General features: G+C 34.6%; 1 protein-coding gene across 30 annotated transcripts in view; it reads left to right on the top strand.

The window, feature by feature from the left end:
* Positions 1-27,146, top strand: part of LRRC7 (leucine rich repeat containing 7) — a 597,290-nt gene that overhangs the window by 329,316 nt on the left and 240,828 nt on the right. For 4 of the 30 annotated variants that reach the window (XM_035251854.3, XM_078332226.1, XM_035251855.3 and 1 more), the window contains one exon: positions 14,816-16,864. The exons of the other annotated variants lie outside the window; for them this stretch is intronic. In XM_035251854.3, the coding sequence (XP_035107745.1) occupies positions 14,816-14,822 (7 nt within the window). In that variant the 3' untranslated portion in view covers positions 14,823-16,864. Of the gene's footprint in view, positions 1-14,815; positions 16,865-27,146 lie in introns of those variants that run through there. 30 annotated transcript variants of the gene reach the window in all.

Below are 27,146 nucleotides of genomic sequence, written 5' to 3' on the forward strand. Positions count from 1 at the left end.
CTCAGAGGTACTCCTTAGTGTAGTAGTCCTTGCTTAAGATAAAGATAAATCCAGAGAAAAAGGGGCCATTCAATCTACACCAATATTAGCATACTGGAGTCTCTTTCTCTTTTTCCTTTCTTGTTTCTCTTTATCCTTTCATCTTTTAAGTTGGGAATTTTGGCAGGACCTTTGGATTCAAGGTTTGCCATTTCTGACCTTGCTTTGCCTGCTTTACTTCACAGTGGCAGTTACATAGTGGAATCCAGATGACACTGCTCAGGAAGTCAAAATATTTATATCAGAATCAACTCTTCCTATCCACTAAATTATGAGTCATAAGATATTTGCTCTAGAATGCCCGTGGTGCTAGTGCTTATTTTGCATTTCCTGAGTTATCTGACCTCTAGTTCTCAAGGAGTGGTCCTTTACGTCCTTTTATTTATCTTGGTAACCTCCTCAATGCCTAGCATCTTGTCTCTAGTGACAAAGCAGGTCATTACATAATGATAAAAGGGTCAATTCAACAAGAAGATGTAACAATTGCAAACAGATATGCATTCAACATCAAAGCACCTATATACATAAAGCAAATATTGACAGATGTGAATGGAGCAATTGATAGCAATACAATAAATTTCACTCTTAACCCAGGTAACTGATCAGAAAATGAATGCCACTCTTCATCAACAAAATAAATTCTCCTGCCTCCTCCTCCCAAAAACATTTTTATTGATATAGAACCCAAATCTACTGCTTCATATACAACTCATAATATTGCAATATTTTTGCTGAGTATGATTCAATCTGGATATCATCTGTGTGAATGAGGATTATACTAATAAATGCATTAGAATTGAGAGTTTTAATGTTTTTCAGCAAGTAGAATGAAGACTAATTTAAATATGTCTCAGTTTGCAGTCAGCAAGTACATGCATCATGATTTCTGAAGTTTATTCAACAACTTTTCTACCACATTAGTTTGGCATCACCCAGCTATATAGTAGGCTTACTTTACACTTTATTACCTTATTACATTTATTTATGATCCCCAAATCTGATATACTATTGACGGACAACTAATTTGAATATTCTGTCTTCCTTGTCAAGTAGTTAAGGTTTTTATTATTTGTTGATCCAAGAAATTTTATTCCCTTTTATTTTGCTCTGATGGCAATTAGCGTTAATGGTTCTGATATATATTTAAATCCATTTCTTTTGACAAGTGTAAAGTAATCGCTTTTAGGGAAGCTTTTATTAGCTAAATTGTAAAAATGTAAACGTTATCCTTTGTCTACGTTTCTTTAAGTGCAGTGCTTTTATTAAGAGCTAACAAAGTTGAGTAAGAAAGAATTAAAAACAGTGAAAAAGTTTCTTTAAATGACAGTATGATATGTTCATTTTGAACCATTATAAAACCAACAAGAAAACTTTCCTAGAAAACCTACTCAAATTAATTAGTTTAGGTTTTAATAATGTGTGTTAATATTTGGAGAAATTATATTAATCTTTTGTATTAGTAAATTAAATTGAACTAAGTCATGTGATTTACATTGAATATATCCATTTCTACTACAACCAACTTATGAGGTCAATTCTTTTTTTTTTCTAGTGGTTTCCAAAATTCACAAAATTTAATTTACCTTCTATTCCTATTGTATTTTTCTTTGTTTATGTACACATCAGTACTCTCATCATGGTTTTTGCTTTTATTAGTTGTCTTTTTAAACTTCAAATAGTTTACTTACACATTCTTTGTTGAATTCTGTTTTCCTAAAGAGTCAGTTGGCATTGTATGTTTGGTTTGAATCATTTTTTTCCATGTTGTTTGGAGAATCTCTTCATCTCATCATCTTTCAGTGCTTTATACCTGCCAGACACTAGACTAAAGTACTTTATATGTATTAATATTTTAAATTTACATAGTATCATTATAATATAGGTACTATTATCAGTTCCCATTTTGAAGATGAGGAAATTAAGACTTAAATTTCCTCCTCTTAAATTAAGGAGACTGAGCAAGTTGACCAATATTGTACAACCCTTTAAGGTGGATTAGAGATTCAAAGACAGATCTGTCTTACTTATAAATCTGAGTAGAAATAATCATAAGTGACAGTTATACTCTTTGCTAACCATATGGCCATACTATGTACGCTTAGCAGATCTGAGGACTAATATATACTAAAATGAATAAGAGAATTTTGTAAGCTGGTTGGAAATAAAATGAGTATATGAATATCAATAGTTTTTTTCATTCTAGGAAAAAAGCATTGATGAAAGAAACTGAAATAAATATTCCATTCTCTAGAGCGACAAAACCTATGTAATATTTTTAAATAAGTTTAACAAGAAAGGCATATGCTTATGAAATAGAACTATAAATTCTTACTAAATGACATAAACCAAGATTTGAATAAGTGAAAAGACAGATCACTTCTTATATGGAAAGATTTAATATTATAAAAGTATTATCTCTTCCCAAATTATTCATTAATGAAGTTAAATATTTGTCTAGCCAACTTTTCTTTGAATTCTTAAGGCTTTTAATTAAATGAAAATATCTTAGAGTTTATATGAGAAAAATTTAATTATAGGTTATATATTTGGGTCACTTGAGGCTGAGGTCACGGAGAGAGGTAAGTGAAAGAGTATAAGGAAGAGAAGGAAAACAGGTCATGTTATAAATACAATTGTAAAAATTAAAACTATCATGAAAAAGCATATATGAAATAATTACCATTATGAATTTATGAAGGTTACATTTTAATTGTATGTATATACAAAGCATTTTCAAATAGAAAAGTTGGAAAGAACTGCCATTTAATTATTTCAGTTGCTATTGGCAATTTATGAATTTTTGCATTCTCATCCACCACATCTTCAACAATGTTCATATTTTTCTAGATAATATTCACAGATAGTATTCTTTAGTTGAATTCAGCAAATGGTGTTCTTAAACAATTCAGCAGACACAACTTAATATGACCTTGTGTCAACATATTGATTTAGAAAAAATGAGAGTGTTAATGAAAAATCTTGCAGTGGTGACTAAAGAATCTCAAATATTTCTTAATGGACTTTGACTCCTAAAGAGTAACAGATTCAATCTACACATTTTGAGTCCTGCTGAACATGACAAGCAATTCAACAAGTCCAGCCTACAGAGACATAGGATGTAACAAGTACATAAATTAGACCACAGAGGAGTAACCTCACAAACAGGTCTGATAAAAGTTGAGTTCATCCAAGGAGGTAGAAAACCAAGTTCAAGGATATCTGCTAGGGAATAAAGTGTTAAGCTGGGCCATAGAAGTGAAACAGAAGGCAGGATCCAGCTGTCCATAGAAGTATGCATCTAGAATAGCCATGACAGAAAAAGCTAATGGAGAATCTTAATTCGAAACCAGAGGCTCTTTGCTTTAGGCCTTGTTCCCTGCAGCGTCTGTGTAAGGCAGAGCTGAAAATCATAGGTGTTCTTGCAGTTCAGAGATAAGTGCCTGTCAGGCTCTGCCCACACTTCATAAAATCAGTTTCTACCATTTAGCTCGCTGGTACTTTTTAAAAGTTATCTGAAAAACAGGTAGGTTTATCAGGTCAGATTACTTATAATTGTGTCTTCTGTGTTGAGATGATACTTCAGATCCACAGTAGTTGTAAGTCTAGGTAGTGTGGCAGCCTCTGGCTTGTGTGTACACAGAGCACTGTCTAGCTTGGATGGTTTATCAGCACACCACCTTTCAAAATGAACCACAAAAGTATCCCTGGTAAAGAAGACTAATCATACCCTTTTCATTTATAACATAAAGGGAACCATCTATGGCCCAAGATAATATTGAAAAATATTTGCAGTGAACTACACAACTCTGAACCAGACCCTCAAGTCTAGGTTGAACATAGAAAACTGATAATGTGTTATTATAGATGGCATATAGATTATTATGAGGGGCAAAAATAATGGGTATGATCTTAAAAGAATCAGACTTCTTTCAACAGAAATGAAGCTTTTTATAATAAAATCAAAAATTAAAACTGAGTATTTTCACCAAGCATTATAGGGAGGGATACAGTAAAAGACCCCAGATATTCAGACTTCTGCCTGGAAATAACTAGTCTTGGCCAAAGCCTATCAAGAACTAATAGTCATGTTACCTTTGAATGTCCACTTTAACAGAAAATTCTGGGCCGGGCGCGGTGGCTCAAGCCTGTAATCCCAGCACTTTGGGAGGCCGAGGTGGGTGGATCACAAGGTCAAGAGATCGAGACCATCCTGGTCAACATGGTGAAACCCCATTTTTAGTCTCTACTAAAAATACAAAAAATTAGCTGGGCACGGTGGCGTGTGCCTGTAATCCCAGCTACTCGGAAGGCTGAGGCAGGAGAATTGCCTGAACCCAGGAGGCGGAGGTTGCAGTGAGCCAAGATCGCGCCATTGCACTCCAGCCTGGGTAACGAGTGAAACTCCGCCTCAAAAAAAAAAAAAAGAAAATTCTGAATCATCAGAACAGAGTCTACTGAATAGCCCTGGATAGCTGCAAGTAGGAAGATTTTCAGCAAATATAGTCAACTATAGATACTGCCAGTTAAGGGGTTTCACCTGGAGAATATTATTGTAATAATCTTTTAGAGTCATGGTTCATATCTCTTCTGTTCTGACAAAGAAGGTATAATTTAGAGGTGAATTATCATTCATGTATTTCAGTGCATCACAGTTACCTTAAAGTCAACAGTTTCAGTACCGAATTCATCATTTACATCACTAGCTGTACTTTTTCCAGTATCGCTAAGTTCAGTTAATAGAAATAACATTTTTTAGATCCTGTGAATCATCTTAGGCCTATTTCTTACTCCCACATCTGATCAGTCAACAGGTTCTGTCAAATCTGTCTATTTCGCTTATTCATTTCCTTCTGTCTGGAACTCTCTGCCCCCAGAGGCTGACTCTTTTTTTTATCATTTAAATCTCAAATCAAATGTCACTTGCTGCAAAAGATCTTTGAGGACCCTCCAATCTAAAGTACCATTCTGACCCCAGGTACATTCCAAAAACTCTATTTTAATTTCTATGTAACACTGGTTACTATTACAAATTCTCTTATTTATTACTTGTCTCTCCCATTTTAAAAACTTGTCCTTGAGAACAGGAATCTTGCCTTGCTTGTTCATCTCTGTATCTTCAATGCCTAATATTCTGCCCAGTGCATAGTTTACATTAATGGGTTGCACTTTTTAAGTTCATTCATTAGTGCATTCATTCGTCAAATACACTTATTAGGTACTTCTATTCCCGGCATTGCATTAGGCATAGGAAATATGGTAATGGGCAAAAGTAAAACCTATCTTTGTCCTCATTTAGTTTATATTTAATCAGAGAGACAGACATTAACATAATAACTACATAAATCAATGTAATGTTACAAATATGAGTAATTACTCTTTTCTCTTAATCTCTATTGCCATTGTATTGGTTCAGGTTATCATTATTTCGTGCCTCAACTATTATAAAATCTTCTATTTTAATAGAGAAATCAACTATTTCTCTGCCTCCACTCTGTCATATTCCACTTTGTTTTCCAAAGCTAAAATGCAAATTCGATGTCACTCTCCCCCTTAAAATCTTAATAAGTTCAATGACATTCCAGAAAATGTTTCTACACTCCCTAAGATAATAGCCCTTCATGACCTGCCTATCATCCGTCTCTCCTCTCCTCATGCTGTATGCTTCAGTCACCCTAAATTACACTCTCATTTTGGGGCCTTTGTATATATTGTTCCTTCTGCCTGATACATCTTTTTCTATTCCTTGATTAACTTATTTACTTATCCTTTATGACTCAGTGAAGATAAGCTCTTTCATAAAGCCTTTTCTGGACCCACTCAAACTGGCTCTGCCACCCCTCTTATGTGCTCTCTTAGCAAAAAAAAAAAAAAAAACCTCATTGTGCTCGAATTGTTTATTTACTTGCTTGTTTATTTACTTGCTTATGGGAACTCATAGATAGAAATATGAATGTCTTTTATATTTCTATCTCCATTGCCTAGAGCAGTAGCAAGTATGTAGAATGAATGGAAGAACAGTTGGATGAATGGACGGATGGATGAAGGAATTTGCTTGATAAAACTGAAAACAAAAGTCAATAATGATATTCAACAACACAGCTTCAAACATAAACTATTAAAATGTGTGTGAAAAAAGTGTATTGACCAGAACAGAAGGCTAGTGAAATCCAATTGGATGTTTCAAATACTGTGACAGTCAGCACTCAGTAAATTTATTTCATGTTTGTTAATGTTAAGAAGAGAACGTCAACTATCCATAACCCTGTGTTTGAAGTGTCCAAAGATAGGGCAACAGGGCAATTACATTAGCAGGCTAAAAGATAATTTGCAATACTTCTACCAGTAATGACACACTGATTAAAACATGGTATCCACATTCTCTAGTCTTCAATTAGGAACTTTGTAACTGAAGAAGAAAATGCATGGTTATAATTTATTTGTCACTGGATATAAGGAATTTCTAACAGATAAAGGCAATATCCTATCATGTGATAAGAAATGCTGAATATTTAGGCCAGTAAATAAAGTGTAATGGTGGCTGAGGCTTACTATGGAAACTAGGAATATATGACAACAACCAATGCTGTCCCAGGAAAACAATGACTATTATTTCAAGGGAAGAGGAGCATGAGAGCACAAAGATCACTGGTCCTTGAAAAAGTCTCAGCATCTGTTTGCCATCAGAAAGTCATTTGCTGCCATTAGCTATTAGGGACAGAATGAATATATAACAATAGCATAAAAATAAGGTGACTCTGGCTATTTCACCTGAGAACATCTCAGTGGAGGGGAACTACTTCCACCCTACCTCCAATGAACCTAGAGAAAACAACTTTCTTTGCTTTAAAAGGGTAACTTAAGCACCAGGGTATGTGCCTATATATCAGTGATGGTTCCAGTAGAGGCTTCAGTTGACCAGATGGTCCGTACAACATCTGTACAACATGTAGCTAGTATTCATTTAAAATATACTCTGTTTCAGGCACTCAGCTGCATGATGCCAAACTATCAGAAAAAAAGAGCTACAGGTAGCTGATAAGAATAGAGCTAAAGTGAACTGGTGAAGTGTTAACACTAATAGGTACCAGATTCCTACAGCTAAGGAACTAAAGCCCTTGAGAGCATCAGAATAAGCAAGCCTCTGAAGACAGTGCCTTTTATGTAAGTGTTAAAGAGATACAGAGCTACTGAACTCCAGTCACCTCTGGAGTGCCCTAGCAACCAGCCTGTGGCCAGAATAACTTCAGACTCATCAGCAGTAATTCAGTGAAAACAGAGCTCCCTAGGTGTCTCTGCCAAATGGGAAATAACATTTTATGGAGATAAAAAGTTTAGAAAGAAATAATTAACTATGTGTGAAGGTATTTGTAACTTTCAATAGTGGATCAGTTACCATTTGTCAAGATGACACATTCTCAAATGGCAAAAGAGTAAAACCCAAGATAAATTCAACACAATGCTTTTGCTTCAGTATATTATTATTTCTAACACTTAAATGTTGGAAAGGAAGAGCCCAGAAGGGTGAGTCTTCTAATGACAAAGGTTTGTTGTGCCTATTTTAAAATCACTAAATCTGAAAAGAAGCAATAATAGACGGTGAAAGTAAAAGAAAGTGGAATATTCTTACTTTATCTCCACTAAGGCTAAAAGCTATTTATGGGAGCTGTGGTTTTGAAAGGAGACAGAGTTGGTGTGTCAGAGGTGGAAGAGGAGTAGGGTTTGCAAGTGGAGCATCAAACTGGAGAAAAAGTGGAGAACCAGCAAGGTTGGTGACTAAAGGGTATATCCTGTCACCCTCCCAAAGTGAACCTAAAGGATTTTCGGAAGTTAGAATCTGATAGCATACAGACTTTTCAGGCATGGACCTCCTGATTCCAAGGGCTATTTATAATTTTCTATTCCAAATCTTCTTTGTATAATTCTGCCCTAAATAAGAAGATATTTATATCCCATAAAATGAAAGCTTAAACAGCATAATGATAAAAATCATAACAATAACCATGCCTCGTAGTGGTGTTATTCAAAGCAAAGTTCCTTCTCAATTAGCCTCAAAATTAATTCGTTAGCACTGAATGTCAATTCTGCATTAGTGCTCCTTTGGTAATGCTTACGTACTGCCAAGGCTTCATTAAATTTCCAGTTAGAAATGATGAATATATACTTCTATTTATTACTGCTTGTGATCTTATAAGTTATTTTTAGATTAAGAATATTTTAGCAATATATCTATTGTTTTTCCAACATTTGTTAATCAACTAAGCCTTGAAAAGTTTATATATATATATGTATATGTATATATGTATGTGTGTGTATATATGTATATATATATATATATATATATAAAGCTCACAGTAGGAGTAAATGTCATATTTTTTTCAGACTCTTTGAAACACTGGAATAAATTAACTAGCAAAATCTTTACTACAGAGAACTTTATAACATTATCATACACCTCCATGTCAAAGGAATTTAGAAATGTAAAAAAAAATGGTTATTATTTTGGTTCTGATTATCATTTTATTACAAGTTCTTTATTCTTTAGTATCCTCTCTCTTTTAATATTCTTCCTACATTGACCCTATAGTGAAAATATTACCAACATAGGTATTTAGACATACTATAGATTTTTAATTTTATAGATTTTTCTTTCAAATTTCCAATATTGGAATAGAATCAGGTATACAGATTCATAAGTAATGATCACAATATAGTTTTCTTAGAAGCACTTATGTAAAAGAGAAAACTCGGGCTGATTCCTTCAGATGTTTGTGAGAAAGATTGAATGACATTATATATGAGACACCTAGTACAGAGCCATACCAAGGATTGGAAGTTAGTTTTAAAGGATCCAATGATCTGCTGAAGAACTTTAAGGTAGGAGTGACATGACGAGGTTTGTATTTTTCAGAGGTACTGAACAGTTATGAAGCAAATCTGAGGAAGGTGGAATTGAGAAGTTTAAAGACAAAAGGATGGGTTTAGAGACCATTTCAATAGCCTGGAAATTATGAGAACCAATTTAAATCACTGGCAGTGGAATAGCGGGGAAAGATACAAGGTATGCTTAGGAGAGAGAGTAAGGACACTTTAGTAAATGACTGAGTTCGAATCGCGAAAGGTTGTAGAAAAGAGAAATCAAGGATAACTCATTGGTTGTTAACTCAGAAGACTTGGTGCTTGGTGCTTGGGTGAATTATTATGTTATAAACAGATACAAAAAGTTTGGAGAAAATTGGTGGGACGGATAGGTACTAGATTAAAATGATGAGTTTCATTTTGAACATATTGAGTTTTAGTGAAATGTGCTAGTTAAGAGGTCCAAGAGATACACAGATCCAGAGACCAGAGAGAAGTCTAGGGTTAGAGATATGAGAATCATACCGTACTATTTACTATTTTTTGCCCAGGACAATCAACAACATCTTCTGAATTTCTGGTTATAGAAAAATAATTAGATTTATTGAAGTAAGCCAACATGGTAGAATATATTATGAAGCCATTAAAATTAGTTTTAATGATGGGATAATGCTCAAAGTATAATATCCAATAAAATGAAAAAAACAGAATGCAAAATTTTATACAATAAAATCTCTATTGTTTAAATAAAACGGGCCTTAAAAAACTGGAAGGAAAATCATTAAACAGCTATGGTGCTCACATTAGGGTTAAGAGTTTACAGTAATTTTTCTTTTTTTTCTGTGTATCAATATTTTACAGGTTTACTATGTGCACTTCTTCAAAGTTGTTTTAGGGTAAGAATAGGCTCCTAGAAAGATATTGATTAAGCTGAGTCTAAAAACTGATAGAGTTCAGCCAGACGAAGAGGGTGGTGGTAGCAGAGGTACAAAGGTGAGGAATACAGTATGTACTTGAAACTGTAGGCAGTTAAGAGTTGGTGAAGTATAGCATGATGGCAGAGAGGAAGCTGAATAGGGAGGTATGGTCACACTGTGGGGGTTGCTACATTAAAATTACATCCTATGTGCTCTGGGAAGCTCTTGAAGAAATATACATACAGGCATGTATTCATTTGCTAGGGCTCCCGTAACAAAGTACCACAGACTTGGTGGCCTAAACAATAGAAATTTATCTTCTTACAGTCTGGAGGCCCGAAGTCCAATATCAAGGTGTCAGCAAGGTTGGTTTCTTCTGAAGGTGCTCTCCTTGGCTTGCAAATTGCCAGCTTCTCCCCATGTCTTTACATGGTTTTCTCTCTGTATATGTATATCTTAATCGTTGTTTTTAATAAAGATATCACTCATATTGAATTAGGGGTCACCCTAGCAACCTCATTTTACCTTAAATACTGCTTTAAATGCCCTATCTTCATATAGTCATTCTGAGGCACTGGGAATTGAGATTTCAACCTATGAATTTTGAGGGAACACAATTCAGCCCACAACAGGGAATGATGTGGTTAAATTTCATTTGGGAATCATATGGAGTTTTGGGTAAGAGGAGATAAATTAACAAGTTATTGTAATAATCCAGGCAAAGTTCAGATTATTTTCTAGAACTTTGTTAACAGAGATGGAGAGAAAGGGACCAATTACCGAAATATTTAGGAAATAAAATTGGCACAGAATTAAGGTTACTTGGATGTTAGAAATGAGAGGGAGAAGCCTAATCTAGGTCTCCAGATTTATGATTTGAATGACCCAGTAGACGATGATGTCATCAATGAAAGTTAAATCCAAAGGAAGAAGCTGGTTCAGAGGGGAAATGATGAATTTGGTTTGAGGAATCCAAATAGTGTTACCTGAAATACAGTTAGACAGAGGACTCTGAAGCACAAAGCAGATAATTGGCTGGAAGACTAGATTTTGTCTTTATTATTCTCATATGTTACCTGAAACTATGGGAGCACATCCTCACATACTGAATGATAAGAACAATACAATTAAAAGAAGAGAAAACCATCATTTATGGGACAGGCAGAGAACAAGCCCCTGAAAGAGACAATAAAGTGTGGGGTGAAGCAGGAAAGGCACTTGTCATAGAGTCTAAGAGAAAAGAGAGCTTTGATGTAGGGAATAATCAGTAGTGAAAGACAACAACGATATCCCAAAGGTAAATATTGAGAACTGTTAGCTGGATTTGAAATCAGAAGGATTTTTGGACATTTATACCTAATAACAATTCCTTAGGCTTTTATGTGCTGGACAACGGATAAAGCATGGTATGTGTATATTTCATTTTGAGGTTCATTACAATAGATTGACAAAAGTGTCATTGTGTCCATTTTACAGATTGCAAAGATTATAGCTCAAGACAGTCAAATACCTTGCCTCAGTTCAGCCTGAGGACAGCAGATGTAAGAGTTCATTCTAGCTTTCATCTTATGTTACCAAAGCAGGTGTGATAAGTGGAGAGGCTCAAAATTTAGAAAGCAGTGGGGAATGAATGTATGGTTGGTGAGGAAGTAAGACAGACTGCCCTTTTTAGCAGTGGAGAAAGTTTACTACATTGCCTACACACAGTAGATGCTCAAAAAATTTTAGTTCAGTGAACAAGAAGTAAATGTTACCTTGTGCTAGCTATCAGGTTTACATGCTAGGCATAGAAGAGGAGATAATAGAGGTGTTGAGTGCACACAGCCCAAGATTAAGGAGCCAGCAGTAGAGAGAATAACGCCAAAGAAGAAAGTGAAAATTTAGCAAGCCAGGTCCTTCCTAGAAGAGGTTGTTGAGCCTGGTGTCAAGCATACCAATAAGAATTTTACTTTCTTTATCTACTTGAGAAGATAAAGAAACACTTTCTTTGAGACTGAATAAAAAAGAGTGAGGTATAGAAATAAGTGTATAGGGACAACTGGCAAATTGTTTCATCTCCCAATAATCCCCTCCATTAAGCTCCCTTATGAAAAAAAAAAAAAAAAAGAATTTTGCCATCCCTAATTTGTTATTTTTTTTTAAGTTTTAATGAATGTATACATGCAATTCCTGATGCCTAGAGTTCCTTATCTATTTTTGTATAGTAAACACTTATGGAAAGATAAAGACCCAAATTACAGGTTAGCTCTTAAAACTGTTTCTTGAATTCTGTAAGCAGATTCTATCACTCCCTCCCTTTTCCACTTCTTACAGCACTCACTCCCTCTTCCATAGAGTCTTGGAAGCCATAGATAACCATGCTTCCATTTTTTATTAGGTTTTTTGAAACACTTTAACATATCAACAAAATATTTGAAAATATTATAAGGTATATTTTAGAGCAAGTACATTTTAAAAGTGGACTTTGCTTGAACACAATAGCATTTATTTAGCTCAAACTTTTATATGCCAAAAATTATACGGTGTAAATTTTCTTAATGGTTAGCTAAAGACTACTCTTGCAGATGACTGCATTTTGTAATAAAAACATATTCTTAATTCATTGATTTTTATTAATGTTATACTGCAAATGATGCATAAATTGGGAAAAGTTGTACAATGTATTTAAAGAATAAAATGTTGCTTGCCATTATAAATATTTATGTATTGATCACCTTGATGTTTAAAGAAAATGATGTGTACTTATGCCCTGTCTTCAAAGCCAAATTGTATGCTGTAATACCTTAAGCTTTCAACTGGTGTTAAATTTTGGCTGGTTCGATAGTGGGCTGAGAATATTGATTGCTATATTACTGTTCTGTTAGGCAATTTTATTTTGAATGATCTATATGCCTTATGAGAAGATCAAATGATACAGCAGAGAGATCTGAGGGAAAACACTAAGATTTAATTGTTTTAAGTTTGGCAAGATCAAGTTGCACATTTCAGAATCATCCAAGAATGCACAAAATGCATAATTGTGTTAAACTTGAGTTTAAATTTGAGCTATGCAGCATGATGATCCATGTGTAATTTATAAAATATAGTTGACTATTTAAAACATAAAAATATTCTTTGTAATATTTTATACATGCTGTTATTTTCCGTATATCAGCAAAATGAGAATGTGAACTTGATAAACATACATCGAGAGAGTTAAGATAATTATGTGAAATAGCTATATCAGTCTGTAAATACCTCTTTAAACGAATATTTAACATTCCATCCAAAAATAAATACATAAAACCCAACTTAGAGCAAAATCTATAAGACAACATTTTCTCACAAAGAATCTGTTTATGTATTGCTTGTCAATTAAACATGAAGATAAGTAATTTTTGTTCAAATAGCCTATGTACATTCCCAGTGTACCTATTATATACATGAAATTGTTCAACCTTTAGAGCATTTGCCAAATTTTTCTAATGTAAGTAATAATTATATGTATTTTAGAACTATACTTCTTACATTCAGCTGTGAAAATATTTTTAAGATTCATGTGCACTAATTTCAGTTGTATGCAAAAATACTGTAATGAAACATTATATTTTCATTTTTTCATGAAAAATATAAAAGTCTCTTTAGATGGAGCAAAAAGAAATTTCTAATGCAGCTAATATATTCAATCATCATTTAATTTTCTGTGTAGCCATAATTACATTTGTCTGAGCATATCCAACTTTTAAATTAGCACACATTGGTAAAATTGTAGCATTTGATTAGTTTGAATAAAATGTAGTACATAAAAAAGTGTAAGCAAAATATATGTAAGTTACTAGTTGAAATGTGATTGCTGGCTTTTCCGGAAGAAGTGGGGAGAAAATTAAAGTAGAGTAATAGCACGATTAATTGATTCAGAATGGTTCCTGCTGAAAAATTATGTTCAATAAGAATCTGTCATGATTTATGATCATTTGTCACTCTACAGTATATCAAATATAATGGATTCAAGTATATAAGCTGTAAAAGTGACTGTTATAAAAATACCAATTTCTTAAATTAAAAAGGTGGTTACTTAAATGATTTAATTCCAAATAGCCATAATTTATTAATTTGAGCTATTGCTGTTTCTAGAGATGATAAATATTTTTATAAATGATTTTGTACTCATATATACATTTATCATTCTGCATTCAAGTCAATGGTTTTTTAAATATCCTCTCAAGATCCAAATTACACACATTTTTATTAAAACATAGAGATGCCTGGCAAAAGTTGCTATTTAAATATTTAATAGGAAAAAAATGGGAAGAATTTGTTTACAACCCAAAACATTATTTCAATCAAAATTATTTTAATGTAATAAAATGTGTTCTTCAAAGTATGTTCATTTACATATTCCTCTCTCACTGATGTCTTTCAGTGATGTCTTCTCTTATGAGATCTTTTTCTAATGCTACGGAGATTAAAATGATTTATCTTAATATGATTTGAGCTGCTATACTGAAGAAGAATATTTCATAGAAGGGAAATTCATAAATGTTGTCATTTTCAGAGTGTTGAGGACATTAAAATTCATAGTAAAATTTCAATGTGTCCATTTCTATTATGCCTTAAACAGTGTGCATCTATCATGCTTGTTATCACAGAGAGTTACTGGAAATGAGTAGAAGCTTGGAAGTGATAGTGTAAGCAAGTTATTTTCATGACAATGGCTTATCACCTGATGATCATCATATGAAAGTTTTGCTTGCTCCTTTCAGGCGGTATGCATGTTTTTTGTCATCTCGTCCAATTCCACTCTGAGTTTAATTTTCTGATTCTATTTTATCTAACATTTTTCCTAATCCTAGAACTATGCCTCTTTACAAAAATGTTATTTAAAACCTATTTCTGTGGAATTACATTAAAACAAGTAAACTTTCTATCACCCTGTACTGTAAACCAATTGGTAATTATTTTAGTCACCTGCTGCATTAGGAGTTCCATCTTTTGGGCATTGAAATTGATTTTTTTCATCTTAGCATCTGAAGATCCAGAGTGTGCCCCTTGCCCAATCGCCTGAGACTATACAGTGACACCTACAACAGAGGATGTGGAGGGAGCAGCTTTTCGGGCACCAGAAATGGCAGCATCAGGAGCATCAGCACGAATAGACTTTGTAGAGGTAGTTCTCCCAAACTATATTACGAAACCAAACATTTTTGGTGCGCTACCTGCTGATGGGGGCTGCCTTCTTACTGCCTAGTATACACAAAATGTTTGGTCTTTGTTAAAGTTTAACAATGACATTTCTAATAGAGAGAAACCTGGGTTTTTTTTTCCCAAGTGTGTTCAGTTGCCATAACTTTCAATGAATATGAAATTTTATCATTTCAGAAAAACATTAATACCCATATTTTTATCTAATTGATTTCACTATTTGTTATGTTAAGGTGCTATTGTGTATAATTTTTGTATATTTTTTAAATGGATCAAACTAAATCATTTAGAAGTCATCCTAATGCAGTAAATAAGATAATTTCTCTAGTTTGTGCGGTTCTTCAGAGACTGAATATAATTGCCTCGTTTTTCTGTCATACTCCTTGATGATGTTCCATTGTGGAATTATTTTGCAAAGTTCCCAGATGGCCCAAGTCAAAACATGAAATGCTGGTGATTGATTGATTTTATGTATCATTTCATCTTATGTAATTTAATGTGAAACAGTTATTTCGTAGCTCTAAAATACATTTGTTAATTAACCATACTGGATTTTCGTGCAGTTCAATGGCTTATAGCATTTCAATTTGCATACAAAATGAGTCTCTGTAATAATATTTTTGCTAAATAAATAATAATCAGCATAATGAGTGTATTTGCTTTTAACCTTTTATGCATATAATTTTAAAGTAGGATATATTTCATGTTAATATTTTGAAAAGCTTGAAATTCAACATACAAAGGTCACCATCTTGCTAATGCCTGATGCAGTGCAGCAAATTTATTCTTCATCCCATATGAACTCCTTTTGGAACAAGGCAAAATACAAATAATTTACAATTATTTTGTTGGAGTTATTTCTTGATTAAATACAGTTCAAAGATTCTTTCTTTAAAACAAGTATGAGCAGGATTCACTGAGCTTACTGGCTTTTCCTATTGTTTTGTTTCTATTTCATTTTACTGTCTAGGAAATAAACATATTTTTTGTAAAACCTGTGCTATGGAGCTAAAGTGTACTTTCTTATTTCTATTCTGTTTTATGAATTTCAATTATATGAAACATATAAAATATAAAACTGTCTTAGAATGCATAACCCTTTGTATAAAACATATATCTGAAAGTAAATGTTGATTTTTTTTGTTAAAATTGTGTAGATGCTGATTTTTCCATGAGTACTTATGAAGATCTATATGTAAAAAGTTAAATCTATTTATCGTGTTTGTACAACCTCGTTTTTAGCTGTGTGTACTATATGCTTATTGACTTCTGTCATTTTCACATATATTGCATATATCTCTCAAAAACTAAAAGGATATTGCTATTCTAAAAACACAAAACTTCAATTCCTGATACTGCTTTAGAATCAGTTATACTGTCTTAGTGTAGTTTTATAATGTCTTCTTATGAATCCTCAGTGCCCTTCAAATGCCACCAATTTATTTAGCTTTCCGAAATTTATTTTAGAGATTACTTCAAAAGGGATTACTTAAAACATTCTGTATGAAAGTAGCTTTGAAGATTAAAGAAACATTGCTGTTTTGACTTTATGAGGTTCTAAGTAAGAAACTGGACTTTTCATTATTAAAGCTTAAAAGTCTCATACAGCGGCAATAAAAGTCTAAATTGCGTTCAGACTGTTGGATAATTATTTTGTTGGCATAACCTTACTGCAGTAAACCATGTCACCTTTCTGGTCTTGATAATGTATAACCGAAAACTTATATGTGTAGCAAAAAGGAAACTTTTCTTAATGAAAAAAATTAACCAGTAAATGGAATAACTGTTATCAAAGCCAAAATGTTTTAAAACTTAATCAGCAGAAGTGATTATAAAATGTTAAAATAAATACAATTGAATATAAGACATGATTTATTTTTGCCCACTGTGCATGTTATATGCCCTGGTTAGTGCTCCAACAATCATAAGTGATTGTAAATTCATACAATACTTGTGTGACTCTTAATCTTTTATTCTGAGAGGAATCATACATACCAACTTAAAATATTGACTGTGTTTATTTATAAAGTTTCACAGATTTTCAGCCTCAATATATACTTTTTAAAAAAAAAAAGGTAAAATGGTAGAAAGATGAAATGTGTTTATATGCATTTATTGTTATTGAAATAATTTTATTGAAAATATATGCTATTGATTATACATTCATGAGTAGCAGGATATGCTTATTAAACTAGAATTTAGCTAAACATATTCAATTAAAAAACAACAACAACAAAAGACCTTTTAAGAAGAAGGCAGTACAATATGTGGTTACCCATTCTCCAGGATACAAATACCGTACAGCCCTTTCCTCCTTCATAATATTAGACTACTCTCAGGAACCTGGGGCATGATGTGAACACTACGCTGTATTACCTTTCATCATTTTATTGGCATCTCATGAAGATAAGTCAGTTGTTATGCCTTTTAGGAGTGCCTCAGAGAATAGAATACATATTCCTGTATGTTTGTCAGAAGTTACTGGTTTCCGGAGCTTCATTAAGAACTTCTCTATATGTACTCTACCAGCCTATTTTTTGTTCATATCAAACTTTGCCAATTAAAGTTCCTGCTATTTTGTCTTATCTTTTCAATCAAATCAACTTTTCTTGAGCCAAAACTGGCAAATCTAAATTTTGTCACCAAAAATTATGATTATTTTATCAATTTTTAAAAAGGAAGGCACATTAGGCATAGTCAGTTGTATTTTGTGTCACTTGTTTCTGCCACTAGCAATTAATGTAAGTTGAATAAAGACTGATGATCTATATTTATTCATTGGCATAAAAAAACACTATTACCAGGGCAAAAATATAGCATCTGGAGGTCCAGTATAGTAAAAATAATAATTTTGGAACAAATGGGTTTAGAACAGCATAAGAGTGTGGAAACTACATATTGCTCAAATCTCAATGAGGTAAAAATCTTGTATTAAACCAGTAATTTCCCCCAGCCCTCACACACATACAACTTCCTTTGATTTCAGCTGTATTTTATGTATGTATATAACATCTAAAATCCAAACTCTTCCTTACCTCTTGTGCTTGGGCAAATTTTAGAGAAAATGCAAATCTTTAATTCAGTCCAGTTCAATAAACATTTATTGAGGACTGACTGTGTCAAGCACAAGGATTAACACTAGAGATACCCATACAAAGAGCCCCTGTTGTTCAGCAGCTTAAGGTCTAATAAGGAATAGAGACAAGTATTATATGCAGTACAGCATAGTACATAGGATTATGGAGATGTGATAGAGGCCCAGAAATAGTACAGAGAAGTTCTGTTTCTTAGTCCTATCTGTAAAGTCCAGGTGAAGCCAAAAGAATCTTTCGAACCATAAATTGGAATTTTAAAATGGGCAAAGGAGAATGAGTGTTGCTCACAGAGGAAACCCCATGTCACAAGGAATTGAATATGTAAAATAGAAAGCATGAGGAAGGAGTAACCATGAGGTAGACAGAGGAAAAACTGTGAAGGGGCTCTTATGCCATGGTTGGACTTTATTTTGTGAGCAATAGGTTTTGATGAAATGGTTTTAAGTAGAGAATGACAAGTTCCATCTGTGAGTGATGGGATAAAATTGGTTACATAAGAATTCATGCTCTCTTTGGTAAGCAGGCAAAAAACAAAGGCCACTCTGGGCCAAGTGTAGTGGTATACACTTATAATCCCAGTGCTTTAAGAGGCCAAGACAGGAGGATCACTTGAGTTTAAGAGTTTGAGGCTACAGTAAGCTATGATCACACCACTGTAATCCAGCCTGGGCAACAGAACAAGACCCTGTCTCTAAAGCTGCTTGGACAATTCTTTTTTAAAAACCAGCTTTACTGAGGTGTGTGAAGTACATAACATAAAACTAACTCATTTTAAATGTACAATTCAAAATTTTTTGTAGATTTATAGAGAAGTGTAATTTTCACAATTCAATTTTGCTCATTTCTATTACCCACTGCCCAAATCCCTCCTGCTTATTCACAGTTAATCCCCATTCTAATCTCCTTTCCTACCCTAGCCCCAGGTAACTACTATATGCTTTCCATCTTTACAAATTTTCCTTTTCTGAATATATAAGTGGAATTATTCATGTAGTCATCTTTTGTGTCTGATTCCTTTCACTGAGCATAATGCTTTCAAGGTTTCTGACAGATTATTATTAGACAAATAAAATAGACATATTTTAGTCCTAAAGAGACTACGAACACTGGGAAAACAAGACATGTGATAACTATGTGGTGTGAGCCTATCAGAGAAAACATGCTGAGATATTTTAGTAAAATTTGCTGAAGACTAAAGATTTGAACTGTATTGCCTCCCTACCTTAGAGATTTAAAATAGATATTTGTAAAGATTGGACTTCCTGTTTGTGATTACCACTCATTCTAGATACTAGAGGTATCACAAGCTTTGTCAGTTTCTTTGGAGAATCACTTCTCCAAAGAATGCTTACCTTAGATAAAAAACAAGAATGCACTTAAATCATGGCAGACTGACATCTGCAGTTAAAATATAAAAGGGCAAAAGTGCATCTAGAACAAGCTGTGTTACCTTTGAAAAGCCAGTGGGGAGCCAATGGGACATTGTGATAGTCACATTGAGATTGAAATTACAGGTTTTTTTTAGAGAATGCAATACTGATTTAAGAATACTTGTTCAGATGAAGAAACAGACTTACGTAGCATGATGAGGCCACTCAAGTCATAAAAATTTTTTAAAAGACAGGCTACTGGCAAATTTTCTGAGTCTATATTCAAGATCCACCCTACTAACTGAGAATGGCTGCCTTGCTGATTTGACTGTTACCGTAGGACTGAAGATAAAGCACATTTTGGAGTTGTTTGTGTGATCTACTAGTTACTAGAAAAATCACAGGTTTACAGTGCAGCTAATGGGATAAAAAGACTTTGATTTTAGGACAGTGAAAACATTCTGCATGATGGAGAATGATGCTATATAAATAAACAAAAGAAGCTGTGTATGATACATATTTACTCTGATATATATTTATATTCATAAATATATATTATAAAGATGTATTTGTACATATATATTTATATGTACATATAATTATATGTATAGTGTACATTTGATGGGTTGGGAGAAATGTGTGAAGACATCTATAATCCATCCATGACAGATACATGTCATTACACATCTGTCCAAACCCATCAAATGTACACCAAGAGTGAACCCTAATGTAAACTGTGGACTTTGGGTGCCTATGATGTGTAGATGTAGTTTGTCACTTGAAACAGTGTATCACTCAGGTCGGGAATGTGGATAATACAGAAAGCTCTGCATGTGTTGGGGTGGGGAGTATATGAGAAATCTCTGTGCTTTTCTCTCAATTTTGCTGTAAACCTAAAACTGCTTTAAAAAAAAAAAACTGCACACTGGCCAGAATATGCCTGCCACTTAGTTGTTACCAGGAAGGGACAAACTGAAAAACAAGCCACTAAGTAGGAAATCTGACAAAAATCTCCAGGCCTAAGGTCATGACTGGCCTCAGGCCAAGAACTATCTGATGAGTGAAACTGGAGCCTCAGAAGACAGCACCAAAGATGGTTTCTGAGAGCCTGCTGAAAGGACCCTCTCTCCATAAGCACATTTCCTAACCCCTAGGAGTGGGAAGTGGTCCTGCCAAGCATGGTTCCTATAGGGACACAGTGGTCTGTTGTGGCCTCAATAGGAATGAGAGATTTCTCAGTGCTGGTTAGAAATACTGCAGAACCACCGGGCAGAGTGGTGCATGCCTGTAGTCCCAGCTACCTAAGAGACTGAGCCAGGAGGATTTCTTGAGCCCAGGAGTTCTAGGCTGTGGTGTGTTATGCTGATCAGGTGGCAACACTAAGTTCAGTGTCAATATGGTGACCATCCTGGAGCCGGGGCCCACTAGGTTTCTAGGGAGGGGTGAACCAGCTCAGGTTGGAAACAGAGCATATGGTCCAAACTCCCATACTGAACAGAAATTCTCGGGAACAATCCCAGGTTAAAGACTGCAGATTCATTTCCTAGGCCGTGGAGTCAGGATCCCCTGCTTTGGTCAAGGTGGACAGGATAAACCTGGAATCCCTTGTTTGCTTCTGTTAAAGTAACAAGAAGCTATAAAACTGGCTCTATTCTTTAAAAGAGAGGAGGTTAACTACTAAAGCAAATGCGTTTTAATTACAGGAAGTTGGTATTTCTCTGGAAAATACATTGAGACACTGGAGGTGTTTGCATACTCTGAGCAGGGGAGAAAAAGAAGCAAATTAAAATGGATGAGATAAAACAGAGATTTTTGTATTTTTCCTTCCGCCTTGCCCACTTTATTCTCTGTCTCCACATTCTGAGAGAAGAAAAGACAACAGTCACTCTAAGATGCCCTCAAATAAAAGTCAAAGGAGGAGAATTAGCCTGCTTTGTGGGCTCCTTGTGGGAGCTGGAGGTGAGGGGACATCAGGAGCTCTCACTGTAGGACTTTAGCACTGAGCAAGGGGATCATCAGGGCAAAGATGGGGTAGATGTGATGTCAGCAAAGAGAGTTCTTTGAATAGGAGAATAAGGTTTTCCTAGGAGTTTTGGTGAACTATGCAGTAGGATGGAAAATATCAATAAAAACTGCTGTGAGCCAAGTTCATAGATCCCTTTAAATGTTGAAAACAACCTCAGGACAGAAATTGCCATTTGGGAATCTATGTTTCTCTAAGTAGCCTTTATGAAAGTATCACAGGAATTAATTCAAAGGACAGGGAGACCAGTTGCTGTAATCGGGACAAAAGAAGGAAAGTATAGTAATAGGGATGAAGAAAAGTAAACTGAATTGAGAGACGTTTTTGGAAGTGAAATTCAAAGAGCGTAGCTTATTCTTGACATATGTAAGAAAAAAAGGCAGAAAGTTAATAAAATCAAACTGCTTCTAGATTGTTCCTTAAATCAGGGCTTTACTCTGTGGCTTTATGATTTAATTTGAAAAGGATTTCCCAGAAAAAAAAAGACACAGCCATTTTCAAAGCAACTAAAAACAAATTGCAAAACCAGAATAATGCATTTGCATTTATAACTGTTTTTGATTGACTTATAAATCTGCTTCCCTTTATTAGTTTGACTAAGATCCAGTCCAAATATCAATGCCTCTTTGAAGATTTCCCTGGATCCCCAAACATGTGCACATGGGACTTGGGATTATAAAATATCTAGAATGTTATCACATCATATGATAATTAGTTGTTTGAAAGTCTGTGTCCTTGAGCTCTTTGAAAATGGGACTATGTCTTATTCATCATTATATCTCCACTGGATAGAAAAATGCTTTGTCCAAAGTTAGATTTGTTAAATTTGAATAAAGGAGATATGGTAGTCAGAGAAAATGCAATCTGCTGAGTGTCAGCAGGACTATTATATGCAATAAAAACCACAAAATTAAAATGTCTAAAATTAGTCCCCATATCTATTCATAAAGATATGAAACTATTTCCAGTATCATTCCTATCAATATTTCCAGTAAACCAATATGTGTATGTGCTATTAGTTCCAATCATGCTACTAGAACATTGTTGAGTTTGAAATTGTTACCATCATTCAATTAATACATGTATAGCCGTCACTTCCATTTGAATTATTATGACACCAAAAGCTCAGGCAACAAAAGAAAAAATAAACAAATGAGACTAAATCAAACTAAAACTCTTTTTACACAGCAAAGGAAAGAGTCATCAAAATAAAAAGGAGGCTGGACATGGTGGCTCACACCTATCATCTCAGAGCTTTAGGAGGCCAAGGCAGAAAAATGACTTGAGGCCAGGAGTTCAAAACTAATCTGGGCAACATAGTAAGACCCCCATCCCTACAAAAAAATAAAATTAACCATGAGTGGTAGTACATGTTTGTGGTCCCAGCTACTTGGGAGGCTGAGGTAGGAGGATCACTGAAACCGAAGAGATCAAGACTGCAGTGAGCAAAGATCACACCACTGCCCTCCAGCCTGGGTGACAGAGTGAGACCTTTTCTTCAGATTAACAAAAAAATAAGATGAATAAGAAGAACAAATACCAGGCACCCCACAGATGTGGAGAAAATATTGCAAACTATATGTCTAATAAGGAGTTAATATCCAAAATATATTTTAAAAGCTCATACAACTGAAGAGCAACAAAAGAAAAAAAGCAAACAAAAAACCCAGTTTACAAAAGGGAATGGACAAAGGATGTAAATAAACATTTTTCCAAAGAAGGCTTATGAATGACAACAGGTATATGAAAAGGTGTTCAGCATCACTAATCATCAGGAAAATGCAAATCAAAGCCATGAGTTATCACTGTATACCAGTTAGGATGGTTATTATCAAGTAGACTAGAGATAAGAGAATGTAAATTGGTACCGCCATTATGAAAAACAGTATGAAGGTTCCTTAAAAAATTAGAACTAGCATATAATCCAGCAGTTCCTCTTCTGTGTATATTACACCCAAAGAAAATAAAACAGGTACCTCAAAGAGAGATTTGCAGTCCCATGTTCATTGCAGGATTATTCACAATAGCCAGGATATGAAAACAAATGTCCATTGAGTGATGAATAGATAAAGAAATTGCAGCATATATGTACATACCTACACACATACACATAAACACTATATAAATATTATTTAGCCTTAAAAACCGAGATCCCACCACTTGTAACAACATAAATGACACTGGAGGACATTTAGCCAAGTGAAATAAGCCAGACACAGAAAGAGAAATACTACATGATCTCATTTATATGTGGAATCTAAAAAAACACAAACAGAAGCCAAGAGTAGAGCAGTGGTTGGTTACCAGCTGCTTATGAGTAGGGAAGATGGGGAGATGTAGCCCAAAGGATACAAACTTGCCGTTGTAAAATGAATACATGTAAGAGACCTAATATACAGCATAAGAATATATTGAGTACTTGAAATGTGCTAAGAGAGTGCATCTTAAGTACATCATGTCTCAGAGATATTGCAGGCTTGATTTCACACCACCACAATAAAGCAAATATTGCAATAAAGTTATTTTTTGTTTCCACTGCATATAAACAATATGTTTACAATATGCCGTAATCTATTAAGCATGCAATAGCATTCTGTCTTTTCAAACAATATACATGTCTTAATGAAAAAATACTTTATTGCTAAAAATTCTAACAATCATCTGGTGCTTTTGTTGGTAAAGGGTCTTGCCTTGATGTTGATGACTGCTGACTAATCAGGGTGGTGATTGATTAAGGTTGTGGTGGCTCTGGCAATTTATTAAAATAAGATAACAATGAAGTTTACTGCATCAATTGACTCTTCCTTTCATGAAAGGTATCTCTAAAGCATCTTAAAGATTAAGATTTATCTGTAGCACATGATTCTACTTGATAGAATTTTACCTACTTCTTTCAAAAGTTGAGTCAGTCCTCTCAAACATTGTGATTGCTTTATTAATAAGTTTATGTAATATTCTAAATTCTTTGTTGTCATTTCAATAACGTTAACAGCATTTTTACCAGGAGTAGATTCCATCTCAAGAAGCCATTTTTGCCAGGTGCAGTGACAAAAGTGCTCACTGCAAGGTACTGGGATCCTGCCTGTAATTCCAGCACATTGGGAGGCTAAGGCAGGTGGATTTCTTCAGCCCAGAAGTTTGCTACCAACCTGGGCAACATGGAAAAGCTCTATAGCTATGAAAATGTACAAAATTAGCTGGGTGTGGTGACATGCACCTGTAGTCACAGCTACTCATGAGGCTGAGGTGGAAGGATCACTTGAGCCTGAGTGGTTGAGGCTTCAGTAAGCCAAGATTATGCCACTTACACCAGCCTGGATGACAGAGGGAGACCCAGTCTAAAAGAAGAGGAAGGAGAAAGAGAAGGAGAAAAAGAGGAGGAGGAGGAGGGGGAAGAAGAGGGTGAGGAGAATGAGGAGGAGGATGATGAGGATGAGAGGACGAGGCAGAAGAAAAGGAGGAGGAGAAGGAAGAGGAGGAAAGAACCACTTTCTTTGATTATCCTTAAGAAGCAATTTCTTGTCTGTTAAAGTTTTATGAGATTGCAGCAATTCAGTCACATCTTCAGGCTCCACTTCTAATTTTAGATCTCTTTCTACCACATTGAAATTACTTTCTCCACTGATGTCTTAAATCCCTCAAAGTCATCAATGAGGGTTGGGATCAATTTCTTCCAAATTTCTGTTAATGTTGATAGTTTGAGCTCTTCTCATAAATCATAATTACTGTTAATGGCATCTAGAATGGTTAATCCTCTCCTGAATGTTTTCAATTTACTTTGCCCAGATCCATGAGAGGAATGACTATCTAGCTATATACAAAATGTATTTCTCAAATAATAAGACTTGAAAGTCAAAATTTCTCCTTGACCCATTAACAGCAGAATGGATGTTGTGTTCACAGGCACAAAAACAAGACTAATCTTATGCATCTCCTTTGTAGCTTTTGGGTGACTAGATGCATTGTCAATGAACAGTAATATTCTGAAAGTAATCTTTGTTTCTGAGCAGTAGGTCTCAACAGTAGTCTTAAAATGTTCAGTAAACCATGTCATAAAGAGAGGTGCAGTCATCCAGACTTTGTTGTTCCATTTCTAAAGCACAGGCAGAGTAGGTTTAGGATAATTCTTAAAGCCCCTAAGATTTTCAGAATGATAAATGAGCATTAGCTTTAACTGTAACTCATTAGCTGCATAAGCCCCTAATAAGAGAGTCAGACTGTCATTTGAAGCTTTGACTCCAGTAATTGACTTCTCTTCAGCTATGAATGTCCCAGATGCTATCTTCTTCCAATAGAAGGCTATTTCATTTACATTGAAAACTTGTGCTTTAATGTAGCCATCTTCATTAATTATCTTAGCTAGATATTCTGGATAACTCGTTGCAGCTCCTATATCAGAACTTGTTGCTTCACCTTGCTCTTTTATGTCATGGAGATGACTTATTTCCTTAAACCTCATAAACAAACCTTTGTTAGCTTCAAACTTTTTTTCTGCAGCTTCCTTAGTTTTCTCAGTCTTCCTAGGATTGAAGAGAGTTAGGGTCTTGCTCTGGATTAGGCTTTGACTTAAGAGAATGTTGTGGCTGGTTTGATCTTCTGTACAGACCACTATCACTTTCTCCATATCAGCAGTAAGACAGTTTCAATTTTTATTATTCATGTATTCACTGAAGTGGCACTTTTGATTTCCTTCAAAAACTTTTCCTTTGAACTTACAACTTGGCTAACTGTTTGGTACAAGAGGCATAGCTTTTGCTTGACTCCAGCTTCTGACATTCCTTCCTCACTAATATTAACCCTTTCTAGCTTTTGATTTAAAGTGTGAGACCCACAACTCTTTCTTTCACTTGAACACTTAGAGATTTTTGCAGGGTTATTAACTGGTCTAATTTCAATATTGTTGTGTCTCAGGAATAGAGAACCCAAGAAGAGGGAGAAAGGGGAATGGTCTGTTGGTGGAACAGGCAGAATACAGACAACATTTATCAAATTAAGTTTGCCATCTTATATGGGCATGGTTCATGGCTCCCCAAAACAATAACAATAGTAGCATCAGATATTACTGATCATTGGCCAGGCATGGTGGCTCACACCTGTAATCCTAGCACTTTGGAAAGCCAAGGTGGGTGGATCACTTGAGGCCAGGAGTTCAAGACCAGCCTGGCCAACATGGTGAAACCCCAACTCTACTAAAAATATAAAACTTAGCTGGGTGTGGTGGTGTGCACCTGGAGTCCCAGCTACTCAGAAGGCTGAGGCAAGAGAATCATTTGAACCCGGAAGTGGAGCTTGCAGTTAGCTGAGATCATGCCACTGCACTCCAGCCTGGGCAACAGAAAAACACTGTGTCTCAGAAAAGAAAAAAAATAAGATCACTGATCATAAATAAACATAATAGATACAATTATAAAGGAAAAGTCTGAAATATAACCAAAAATAACTACAGAGACATGAGTGAGCACATGCTGTTGGAAAAATGGTGCCAGTAGACTTGCTCAATACAGGGTTGCTACAGACCTTCAATGTGTAAAAAATGCAATGTCTGTGAAGCATACTAAAGTAAAGTGCAAGAAAATGACATGTGCCCGAATTCTCATCAAAAAAAAGAAGAAGAAAATCATCTGAAATGATGGGTATCTTAATTAGCTTGATTGTAGTAATAATT

This window comes from Callithrix jacchus, chromosome 7 (assembly GCF_049354715.1).
Source record: "Callithrix jacchus isolate 240 chromosome 7, calJac240_pri, whole genome shotgun sequence".
Taxonomy (NCBI): Eukaryota; Metazoa; Chordata; class Mammalia; order Primates; family Cebidae; genus Callithrix; species Callithrix jacchus.